Source organism: Geotrypetes seraphini, chromosome 11, assembly GCF_902459505.1.
Source record: "Geotrypetes seraphini chromosome 11, aGeoSer1.1, whole genome shotgun sequence".
Classification (NCBI taxonomy): domain Eukaryota; kingdom Metazoa; phylum Chordata; class Amphibia; order Gymnophiona; family Dermophiidae; genus Geotrypetes; species Geotrypetes seraphini.
In genome coordinates this window covers 7,685,736-7,698,192 of record NC_047094.1, presented here as the reverse complement: position 1 = coordinate 7,698,192, position 12,457 = coordinate 7,685,736, and the positions used below count along the sequence as shown (strand labels likewise).

The following is a 12,457-nucleotide window of genomic DNA, read 5'->3' as shown; positions in this document are numbered from 1 at the left end:
TGGAGTTTTATTTATTCATTTAGCCCATCCTCCCAAAGGAGCTCAAACAGGTTACAAGATTACATTCACAGTATAAGTAAGACAAACTTTGTTGGGAAAAACAAACTTGGTGTACACAGAAGTATAAATTTCAGCTTTTACAGCATAGTCAAAATTTACAGATTTGGAGATATAGACAGTGGACATAGGGTGTTTAAAAAATTGCAGTATTTTCTGAGAAGACATACGGCCTCTTTTACAAAGCTGCACTAGTGGCTGCTCTGCGCTAATGGCCCCCAAGCCCATAGAGATTTAAAGCCGTTGCTGTGCGGCTTTGTAAAAGAGGCCGATAGTCTATGGTGGTTTAAATTAGATCATTTCCCATATGGACATAGTCTAACACAGGTAAAATAGCTTTGTAGGTTTGTGCGTCATTGAAGTATGGTGGGTTTTTGGGCCGCTGGTCCGACGTAAAGGTCAGTCAGGGATGCAGATTTAAGCTAAGGAGCTGGGTTTGTAAAGAGGAAGGTTTTCACAGCCTTCCTGGTGAGATATACATTGGTGATCTTCACAAAAATATGGATAATTTATTAAAACCAAAACATTCAGGCAGACACTACCCCAACCAGTCATTGGAAAAGCGACTTTTACACATGTGCAGAGCAGGCAGGGGAAGCTGCAAACTGTTTGGGGTAGGAAAACTTTTTTTTTTTTTTTATGGCACAGATGTTGTGCTTGTGTTACACACGCATAATACCTGCCTCTCTTTTATTGGGGCAATATGGCAGACCTTTCGGTAACAGGTCTAGACTTGTTTTTTTAGGTCAGAAGTAATTGCTAAATTTTGTGCATCGTGAAATGATGTTAGGGCATTGATCGGTGGGCTGGTTTTAATATTAATGACCTTGCTTTAATACTAATGATGTCGTTTGCATAGCAGAGTTGGAGGATGCATGGAAAAGCATGTGGTGGAGCCATTGAGGTCGGCAAAATGACATCCATGCTAAACTGATTCATCCGTTAGATGCATCGTTAGATGCAAGGTGACTTTAGTGTGTCCGGGCCAAAGTAATTTCATTCTTGCAGGTCTGACAAATTAAATAAAATGAGTTAAAAAAGGCAAATCAAAGGCAGAGAAGCTATCTTTGCTAGGCTACAAACTTGATTAAAGTGTATGCTGAGAGGATAATACATATCCTCTAATATCGCTTTACTCGCTCTCTCCCCCCTCTCTCAGTTCTTTGCTGCCTGTGATTCTGTTTCACTGAGCTGATACCAATATTATCCAAAAAGTACTGCAACACTCCTGGAATATTCTTACACTGGTATGGCAGAGCCTTTGTAAATCTAGTTTGCAAAGACAAGGCTATTTGATTGGTAATACAAAAACATCATCCAGCCAAATAATTCCTTCTGCCAGACCACCACTGAATTACTGTATGGCTTCTCCTCTGATGCAACTTCCGGTTGCGTCAGAGGAGAAGCTTCCGCCCACATACGCATGCGGCTGCACGAACACTCCGGTGGCTTTTAACAAGACTGAAACCGTGCTGAGACGGTAAGGGGGAGGGAGATGCACGGACCGCGCTAGGGGTGCCGAAGGGCAATGAGGTGGCGAGAGGGAAGGGTGGATGCTGCAGGGACGGGGCGGTGAAGCGGACGGTGGTCCGGTGACAGGGACAGATTTTTTTCCCTGTGTCATTCTCTACTATATACCTTTGCTATTTCTGTTTGTATCCAGAGAGGCCAGCCTTCATGTCTGCATATTTTTTTCTGAGGTAGGGAAAAGAATACAGCTAGGCTATTTTCAAGCAATCTCTTAGGAAATGCATAACAATGAATTTGTTTTCTGACAAAGTCCATAGCTTGGAAGACAAAAGCTACAGAGTTTCTTCCACCATTGGCCCCTGATTTGTTAGGAATTAAGTACCTCGTACTGCAGGGACTGCCCCTCAATCCGATAAACAGGTCTGCTTTGCCAAGCAGCTGTTTCAGTTACATATCAGACTCACCACTCTTTGTTCTGCTGTGCCCTCATAATTGAAGACCACATTTTAAAGGGGAATTAAGTTAACTCATTTTTCCTATTCCCAATCCTCTCCCCCTGCAGTGTAAAAAATGATTCCTTCCTAAAAAAGTCACTTGGACATGTGTGTGCTGGGAATGGACACCTCACATGGAATAGCAATGAGCTTTTCCAGCCAAAGCCATCTTTATCATGATGTATTGATCAGGGACTTATTTTCAGCACCATCAATACTTATATCTCATCTTCCCGATAAGAAATGCAATAAAATCTACTTAGTTAAAACAAACTCGGGTAGCTAACAAAATAATGATTATAGCAATACACACAGTATATAATCCTAATCCTCTCTCAGATACTTTAAAATATAATATTTGCTTACAAACTATCAGCAGAAGAATCTGCTACATATTCAAGTATTCAATTTGCTTGTAATTTACATATAGAAGATCAATTTATGTATATTCTGCCACCTGGAAAACCTGATTTGGGACCTTCAAGAGCTCCAGGTAGCCTGTGGCCTCAAAAACTAGGAGCAATTAAAATGTTTTTGCCAGGTACTTATGACCTAGATTGGCCACTGTGCAAACAGAATATTGGGCTAGATTAGTGGTCTCAAACTCAAACCCTTTGCGGGGCCACATTTTGGATTTGTAGGTACTTGGAGGGCCGCAGAAAAAAATAGTTAATGTCTTATTAAAGAAATGACAATTTTGCATGAGGTAAAACTCTTTTTAGTTTATAAATCTTTCCTTTTGGTTAAGTCTTAATAATAATATTGTGATTTATAGCTAAAGAGACATATAATCAAGAAACTGTTTTATTTTGCTTTTGTAATTATGATAAACATACCGAGGGCCTCAAAATAGTACCTGGCGGGCCGCATGTGGCCCCCGGGCCGCGTGTTTAAGACCACTGGGCTAGATGGACCACTGGTCTGACCCAGGATGAACTACTCTTATGTTCAGACAATGAGGGTTCAAACAGTATTCTTTCTACTAAGAGTAGGAGCTTTTTTTTTTTTTTTTTTTTTGGGGGGGGGAGCTTTTTCAGATAGAATGAGCTCCAGACAATGAACCACTTGGGCTCCTGCCATGTGCAGGTCGCCAGGGCTGTGGCACCATCTGCTCAGTCCTAGCACCGTGTCAATCATTCATGAATTTCACTGTAAGAGAATTCGCTAGACAGACTACAGGATAAATTCCCTCCTTAGCTGCTTACTGCCTTGTCGAATTACTGCTGTATTTAAAAGAAACCGAACAACAATCTTGGCTTAAGGGGTGAACCAGTGAGGCCCTGGATCAGAGTGCCCAGGCCTAAGGGTATCAGAAGTCTGCCTCATCAGCTCACATTTCTAGCAGTGGGAGCTTACTGCTCAATTCTACAGCCTGCACTGTGGGAGGATTTAAAAGACAGAAGCAGGCAAGTCCTGTTTCTTAAGAGAAGGCTGTGATAAGCCAGCTGATACCTATTTTGAAGTTGGAGCTCAAATCCTTTGGAAGAACTGGATTATTGCTGGCATTAGATCTCTAAATGATGTTATTTCAGAAGGTAAACTGCTGGAATTTTCACAATTGCAACATAGATTTGGTCTTAGTAAAACACAAAGTTTTAAATGGTTGCAATTGAAGCAGGCCATTCAGGTTGGGTTCCCTGAATGGAAAACATTGAATAATCAATATAGTTTAAAGTTCTTATGTTTTCAAGCAGACTTCCTAGGACATCAAGCCGCATTGTGGTATAAATTAATATCTGGATATTTGAATAAAAAACCAAAAAATGGTCTAAGAGACATTTGGAGCATTGAGATTAAGCATCAAATTACTGCATCTCAATGGCCACTAATTTGGTCTTGGAGAATGAGATGTACAATGTCAGCATCTATGAGACAAACTTGGTTCTTTTTATTACATAGAGCTTTTTGGACCCCTACACGTTTGCAAAAATTAGACAGTTCTAAGTCCAATAAATGCTGGCACTGTAATCTGGAACCTGGGACGTTGGATCGTTTACTGTATCATTGTCCCTACATTAAAAGTTTTTGGAATGCAATTTGGCCACAAATTAATAAATTGATGGAAAATCATGTAGCAATATCATATGATATTTGGAATGATGATGAGAAAAAAAAGTCAAATTTCACCAGAAAATAACAAGCTTTTATTAGTCATGACAGGGGTTGCCATTCAGCATATAACCAACAATTGGAAGAATTATAGTAACCTAAATTATACATTTTGGTGGAATACAATATGTCATATATTCAAAATGGAAAGAGCAATAGCAATACAAAGAGGGACATATACTAAATTTATAAAAATATGGGGTCCATTGACAAAATATTGTAATGAATAAATAGTAGGATTTCTTTTCTTCTTTTCAATATCTTCTTTGTGACACACATGAAGGGGAGGGTAGTGAAAATAATTTTTACACAATATGATATAATATGATATATAATATGTAATGAATGATTGGAAAGTACTAGAAGGGTGGGGGGAGGGAGAGGGGATAAAAATATGTTTAGAATATTATGTATTAGATATAAAAGTGATATTGTGTATTCATTAATTGTATTTCAATATTTTGTACACTTCATGTAAAATTTAAAAATGAATAAAAATTATAAATGCAAAAAAAAAAAAAAAAAAAAAAGAAGTTGGGGCTAAGAGAAAGGGGCTGATATTGGCAGATGTTGGAAGACAGATATTGTTTTTTTTGGGGGGGGAAGAGGCAGAGGGATAGATGCTGGGTAAAGAGGAGGGAAAGTCATGGAAAATGAGTACCGGAGAAGGAAGCAGATGAGTGGATGCTGGGAAAGGGGGAGGAAGAAGCAGGAGGGCAGATACTGGAGATATGAAAGAGGAAATTTTTTTTCACTCAGAGAATAGTTAAACTCTGGAACGCATTGCCAGAGGTTGTGGTAAGAGCGGTTTTGCTGGAGGAAAGGTCCATAGTCTGTTATTGAGAAAGACACAGTGGAAGCCACTGCTTGCTCTGGATCGGTACCATGGAATGTTGCTACTCTAGGGATTCCGGAATCTTGCTACTCTTTGTGGATTCTGCATGGAATGTTGTTCCTATTTGGGGTTCCGGAATCTTGCTACTCTTTGTGGATTCTGCATGGAATGTTGCTCCTATTTGGAGTTCCGGAATCTTGCTACTCTTTGTGGATTCTGCATGGAATGTTGCTCCTATTTGGGGTTCCGGAATCTTGCTACTCTTTGTGGATTCTGCATGGAATGTTGCTCCTATTTGGGGTTCCGGAATCTTGCTACTCTTTGTGGATTCTCCATGGAATATTGCTCCTATTTGGGGTTAAACTAAACTAAACCTTAGGTTTGTATACCACATCCTCTCCACAATCGTAGAGCTCAGCACAGTTTACAGGAGCTGGGATAGAAAAGGAAATCCAATGAAGGGTTATAGGCCTTAGTATAAAGAATGTTTAGAGGGGCTTAGTATACCAGAGAGGGAGGAAGTATTACATTTTTGAGAATAGCCAAGTTTTCAGGGTTCCAGAATCTTGCTAATCTTTGAGGATTCTGCATGGAATGTTGTTCCTATTTGGAGTTCTGGAATCTTGCTACTCTTTGGGGATTCTGCATAGAATGTTTCTCCTATTTGGGGTTCCGGAATCCTGCTAATCTTTGAGATTCTGGAATGTTGCAACTCCTTGGGTTTTGGTCATGTACTAGGGATCTGGATTGGCCACTGTGAAACAGGCTACTGGGCTTGATGGACCATTGGTCTGTCCCAGTAAGGCTATTCTTATGTTCTTAAAGATTTTCTGAGACTGGATAGGAGACTACAGACTCCAAGATTGGCTGGGTAGTGGGAGTATAAGTGAGACTCAGGGACTGGGTGAGAATGTAAGTAAAGTGGAAGAGAGGAGACAACTAAGAAACAGAGTAGGGACTGGATGGTCAATGGCGACTAGGTGAGGAGTATGAGAAGCATTGTGAGACTGAATACAGACGGGATCCATCCCAGGATACTAAGGGAGCTCAGAGAGGTTCTGGCGAGTCCTATTAAAGACTTGTTCAACAAATCTCTGGAGACGGGAGTGATTCCTGGGGATTGGAGGAGAGCGGATGTGGTCCCTATTCATAAAAGTGGTCACAGGGATGAAGCAGGAAACTACAGGCCGGTGAGCCTCACTTCAGTTGTTGGAAAAATAATGGAAGTGTTGCTGAAAGAAAGGATAGTGTATTTCCTTGAATCTAATGGGTTACAGGATCCGAGGCAACATGGCTTTACAAAAGGTAAATCGTGCCAAACGAACCTGATTGAATTTTTTGATTGGGTGACCAGAGAGCTGGATCGAGGACATATGCTAGATGTAATTTACTTGGATTTCAGCAAAGCCTTTGATACAGTTCCTCATAGGAGGCTGTTGAACAAACTTGAAGGGCTGAAGTTAGGACCCAAAGTGGTGAACTGGGTCAGAAACTGGCTGTCGGACAGACGCCAGAGGGTGGTGGTTAATGGAAGTCGCTCGAAGGAAGGAAAGGTGACTAGTGGAGTCCCTCAGGGTTCGGTGCTGGGGCCAATCCTGTTCAATATGTATGTAAGTGACATTGCTGAAGGATTAGAAGGAAAAGTGTGCCTTTTTGCAGATGATACCAAGATTTGTAACAGAGTAGACACCGAAGAGGGAGTGGAAAATATGAAAAAGGATCTGCAAAAGTTAAGAGGAATGGTCTAATGCCTGGCAACTAAAATTCAATGCAAAGAAATGCAGAGTAATGCATTTGGGGATTAATAATAGGAAGGAACCGTATATGCTGGGAGGAGAGAAGCTGATATGCACGGACGGGGAGAGGGACCTTGGGGTGATGGTGTCCGAAGATCTAAAGGCGAAAAAACAGTGTGACAAGGCAGTGGCTGCTGCCAGAAGGATGCTGGGCTGTATAAACAGAGGCGTAGTCAGTAGAAGGAAGAAGGTGTTGATGCCCCCGTACAGGTCATTGGTGAGGCCCCACTTGGAGTATTGTGTTCAGTTTTGGAGACCGTATCTGGCGAAAGACGTAAGAAGACTTGAGGCGGTCCAGAGGAGGGCGACGAAAATGATAGGAGGCTTGCGCCAGAAGACGTATGAGGAGAGACTGGAAGCCCTGAATATGTATACCCTAGAGGAAAGGAGAGACAGGGGAGATATGATTCAGACGTTCAAATACTTGAAGGGTATTAACGTAGAACAAAATCTTTTCCAGAGAAAGGAAAATGGTAAAACCAGAGGACATAATTTGAGGTTGAGGGGTGGTAGATTCAGGGGCAATGTTAGGAAATTCTACTTTACGGAGAGGGTAGTGGATGCCTGGAATGCGTTCCCGAGAGAGGTGGTGGAGAGTAAAACTGTGACTGAGTTCAAAGAAGCGTGGGATGAACACAGAAGATTTAGAATCAGAAAATAATATTAAATATTGAACTGGGCCAGTTACTGGGCAGACTTGCACGGTCTGTGTCTGTGTATGGCCGTTTGGTGGAGGATGGGCAGGGGAGGGCTTCAATGGCTGGGAGGGTGTAGATGGGCTGGAGTAAGTCTTAACAGAGGTTTTGGCAGTTGGAACCCAAGCACCGTACCAGGTAGAGCTTTGGATTCTTGCCCAGAAATAGCTAAGAAGAAAAATTAAAAAAAAAAATTTAAATTTAATCAGGTTGGGCAGACTGGATGGACCATTCAGGTCTTTATCTGCCTTTATCTACTATGTTACTATGTTACAGAAAATACGAGGAAGGGAGATGATTTGAAGGATCTGGAAAGGTTGGGAAGCACTTCAAAAGAGAACTATGAGAGGATGAGAGACAAGGGAAGGGGGCAGGTCTTTAAAGGAAGTGAAAAAGAGAGAAATAGGATTCTGGATGGGGGTACAAAGCCTTTCCACCAAAACAAATTGCTCGCTCACTGCATATAGAAGTATTTTCACCTGCATCCAAAAAGGAGGTTTCTTCCATGCATACATTTGCTTGAAAGCAGGTAAAAATGGAGATGGGCAAGAAGTACCTGCCGTCTCCACTATCAGATGCATTTTCGAAGAGTAACCTCTGAAGGGAGCTTCCCTTCTGCATACAATATAAAAATTGGCCTACTAACTCTGGACCCCAAATGCCAGACAATCTGTCCTACTTACATTACACTCCCAAGCAATGAATTTTAATTTAGCTCATACATATTAACGATGGCTACCACTAACACTTAACAGATTTTCGTGCTTGAGGACTGGTGTACCCTAGCCAAAGCCAGTGAAATTTTCAAGGGATTTCTGAAGGGCTTCCAGTTTAGCAAACTTGGATTTAGAATGCAATAAATTGCAATGAAATGAAAGAGCATGTTAAGCAGTAAAGATCCCATTTTTTAGGAATGTAACAGAAAATTTATACAGTAGAAGAAGCGATAATGTTCAAGGTGACGTTCTGGATTTCAAACTAAAGACTGACACGCTTCAAAGGATTTACAAAGCCTAAAAAGAACATTACATTTTCAGAAGGTTCAGCTGATCCCCAGTATTGAGAGCTGGAATCATCACAAGCAAAGACTCTGGGCTCAGCATTAAAGGTCAATTCAGCACACAGCATTTAGGACATCCTGTTTCTCACTTCTCTGCATGTTTTCCTTGCCTTAACTTCCTAAACCAAGGACTATTTTAAAGGCAAACAAATGCAAAGACATTTTCCACTCACCTCCCAGGCGTGAATGGCACATGCACAGCTCCATAGCCTCTGACAACATCATTCCCAAAGACATCTGGTCCATACACACTTACGACAATCTGTGGCCCTTACAAAAAAAGCACACAGAAAGCTTTACAATACGTGTCTACAGTATTCTTTTGTTTACAAATCATCCAATACCCCAGCCCAAATAGAATCTGTCACCAGCTCCATAGACTAGAAATACCTCAAATCAAACACAGTTCAATATTTAGGCCTGGATTCTGTAACCGGCACCGTTGTCAATCACACAACTGCACCAGGTACAAAATCGCGCCTCTGACAAAGGTAGGTGTCAGAATGTAGGCCAGGGTTTTCCGGCATCAGCCAGGTCGTTGGTGAGGCCCCACTTGGAGTATTGTGTTCAGTTTTGGAGACCGTATCTGGCTAAGGACGTAAGAAGACTTTACATGGTCCAGAGGAGAGCAACGAAAATGATAGGAGGTTTGCATCAGAAGACGTATGAGAAGAGACTGGAAGCCCTGAATATGTACAGTACTCCTACAAAATTCACGGGGGTTCTATTCCAGGAACCCCCGCAAATTTTGAAAAACCGCAAATACAGTTTTTAGACAGGGGAGACATGAGAGGGCAGCTGGAGAGGCAGGAGAGGGCAGCCGGAGCGCCGGTGAGTGAAGGAAATCACTCGCTGTATGCTCCGACCGCCTCTTCCTGAACTAAAGTCGGGACTCACCAATCAGGAACTGCTTTGACACACAGCTCCTGATTGGTGAGGTCCGACTTTAGTACAGGAAGAGGAGGTTGGAGCATACAGCGAGTGATTTCCTTCACTTGCTGGCGTTCTGGCTGCCCTCTCCTGCCCGGTCATTCGCAGTCGGAAAATACCACGAATGACCAGGACCGCCAACCGCGAATTCGCAGGGGAGCACTGTATACCCTAGAGGAAAGGAGGGACAGGGGAGATATGATTCAGACGTTTAAATACGTGAAAGGTATTAACGTAGAACAAAATCTTTTCCATAGAAAGGAAAATGGTAAAACCAGAGGACATAATTTGAGGTTGAGGGGTGGGAGATTCAAGAGCAATGTAAGGAAATTCTTCTTTACAGAGAGAGTGGTGGATGCCTGGAATGCGCTCTCAAGAGAGGTGGTGGAGAAGAAAATGGTGACGGGAGTTCAAAAAAGTGTGGGATGAACACAGAGGATCTAGAATCTAATATAATAAAGCCCTAAGCACGCATGCGCACTCCCACCTGCGTGCTCCCATTTTCCGTGCGCTGTAGGGCACCGCAGGTAGGAGTGTGCATGTGCGAGAATCCCCCGAGGCGGTTTTCGGCCACAGCGGCTGTAGGCCGCGACGGAAGATGGCTGAAGCCTGGCTGGAGGAGGACGAGGAAGAGCTGCAAGAGCTCCGCAGAGGCAGGAGGTGAGGAGAGAGAGACAGATGGATGAGAAGGACAGAGGGGCTACTAGGGGGACCAGGAGAGATGGTAGGGGATAGGGAGAGATAGACTTCAGGGAGTGTGGAGGGGGCAGGAGAGAGAGATGGTCATGGGGAAGGACAGAGGGGGACAGGAAAGGGAAAGATGGCAAAAGAGGTGAAACAGGGTCAGAGAGAGAGATGGTAGAGGGTGTGAAAGGGGGAAAGGGAGAGATGGAAATGGTAGGACCACTGCTGCTTTGGGGCACTGAGGGAGGAAAGGTTGGTACGTCAGGACTGCTGCTGCCGCGTCGGGTAAGTAAAGACCCTGTCAGGAGGGCCAAAAGGGTACAAAGGAAATGGTGAAAGGTGAGGTGGTGGGACTGGGATCAGTGGGAGGCAGGGACTGGGCATGATAGAGGCGGGGCATGGGTGGGGTCAGAGTCAGGGTCTAGGTGGGGCTATTCTAGCACCCGTTACTGTAACGAATGTAACTGGCTAAAACACTAGTCAGAAAATAATAGTAAATAGTGAAGAACTAAGGCCAGTACTGGGCAGATTTGCACGGTCTGTGTCTGTATATGGTCTTTTGGTTGAGGATGGGCTGGGGAGGGCTTCAGTGGCTGGGAGGGTGTGGATGGACTGGAGTGAGCTTTGACAGACTTCAGTAGTTGGAACCTAAGAATAGTATCGGGCAGAGCTTTGGATTCTTGCCCAGAAATAGCTAAGAAGGAAAAAAAAAATTTTTTTTTAAATTTAAATTGAATCAGATTGGGCAGACTAGATGGACCATTTGGGTCTTTATCTGCCGTCATCTACTATGTTACTATGCCCACAGCGACATTAGGCAATCTAAAGCGCCTACGGAGGTGCAATTCCGGTGCCTTGAAACTCAGTTAAAAATGTTGTTTAAATGGCCTTTTTTACCAAGCTTGAGTGCCCACTGGCGCTGGTTAGAGAATCCAGGCCTAAGTCAATACTTGAGACATCAATTGTCTGAATCAAATCCTAGAAAACCCGCTATAATTTAAAGTGATGTTCTTATAATGGAAAAACAAGGATAAGATCATCCTTCATGCATTCAAATATGTTCTATTGCATTTATACCTCTCATTATCAAACCACTGGTTCACCCAAAGTGTGATTAAAAGCAAATAAACAGGCTGGAAATGGTATTTGACTGGTTGTGGCTATCAGGCTATTTTCAGTGGCTTTTAATTGGTCATCCTGGCTGAAATTGACTGTTTAGTGCCAAACATAAAACTTGCAATGTCAGAGGCGTTCTGGGGATGGAGACTAGTTAGGTCTGATATTCAGGTTTAGCTTATAAATAGCCACATAAAAAGCTGTCCTATCTTTAGGTGCTAACCTATGGCCGGTTAAATTGTCAAGTGCTAGCCAGCATAAAAACTCCCTTGATTGTGAAAGTTAGTCTCCCAAAGATTCTGCAATATCAGACTTTATTTTCAGCCTGAACAGTAGTCAGAGATAGGTTGTCCTGAACCAAGATTTTAAATAGGTAAGTCTTCTCTTATACCATTTACATGTTGATCCAAACTTCCTAACTGCTGCAGAAAAAAGGGTAGTTTTGAAACAGAGCTGGCCAGTATCAACCATACCATTAACAGGGACTCGCTGAGATCCTCCAGTGTAACTGATCTTGCCTGCTGCTGTAGATCTCTAGATATTTGTGGTGATGGTACTAGGTCTGTCTTCAGAGTCCCATCCAGCATTCCTCTCCTGCTCTGATTCACTGATCCACTATTTCGTAAATTAACACATACAGGAAATGACAGGCAAGCACTATTGTCATCAGCCTGTATCAGTCTTTTGTCATTGATAAAAGAGAAAGTATCTGTATTTTAGCTAACACTTTGTAGCATATATATATGTAACTTCTTTTTTTAATCTATAAGGAAGTATTTTTCAAATCTACCAAAATGTAAGCCAGTGGAATTTATAATTCTAAATTAGTGATTGAGAAATATTCTAGATTACCATTGGTGAATAACCTTCCTGGAATTTATTATACTTGACCAGCCTTAAGATCAGAGGGGTGTGAGTAATATTGTAAAACAGGAATTTTGTTTTGAATGTGACGCTTCTTGCCTTTGGTAGACTGTTAGTAGTTTTTCTAAAAATTTAAAGCCACTTCAAAGAATAGATGATGTTTGGAGACTAGAGAAACAAAATTTGGGTTTGATTTTTAGGTTTATCATCCAGATCCAAGAATTTAATGTATAATATGTTTTGTGGAGTAAGGAAAATAAGTCTAAGGAGAGCTTAGAATTTGATATAGATGTTATGTATATTTGCAAGGTCTGCTGATGGTGTACAAGATGTCATGCTGCTCAGAC

At 42.2% G+C, this 12,457-nt stretch overlaps 1 protein-coding gene across 4 annotated transcripts in view; it reads right to left on the bottom strand.

Annotated features, from left to right (window-relative positions):
• Window positions 1-12,457, bottom strand: part of B9D1 (B9 domain containing 1) — a 51,855-nt gene that overhangs the window by 14,143 nt on the left and 25,255 nt on the right. For 2 of the 4 annotated variants that reach the window (XM_033914778.1, XM_033914782.1), the window contains exon 4: window positions 8,690-8,786. In XM_033914778.1, coding sequence (XP_033770669.1) covers window positions 8,690-8,786 — 97 coding nt within the window. The remainder of the gene's footprint in view (window positions 1-8,689; window positions 8,787-12,457) is intronic. The other 2 variants (XM_033914780.1, XM_033914781.1) reach the window with 1 other exon arrangement.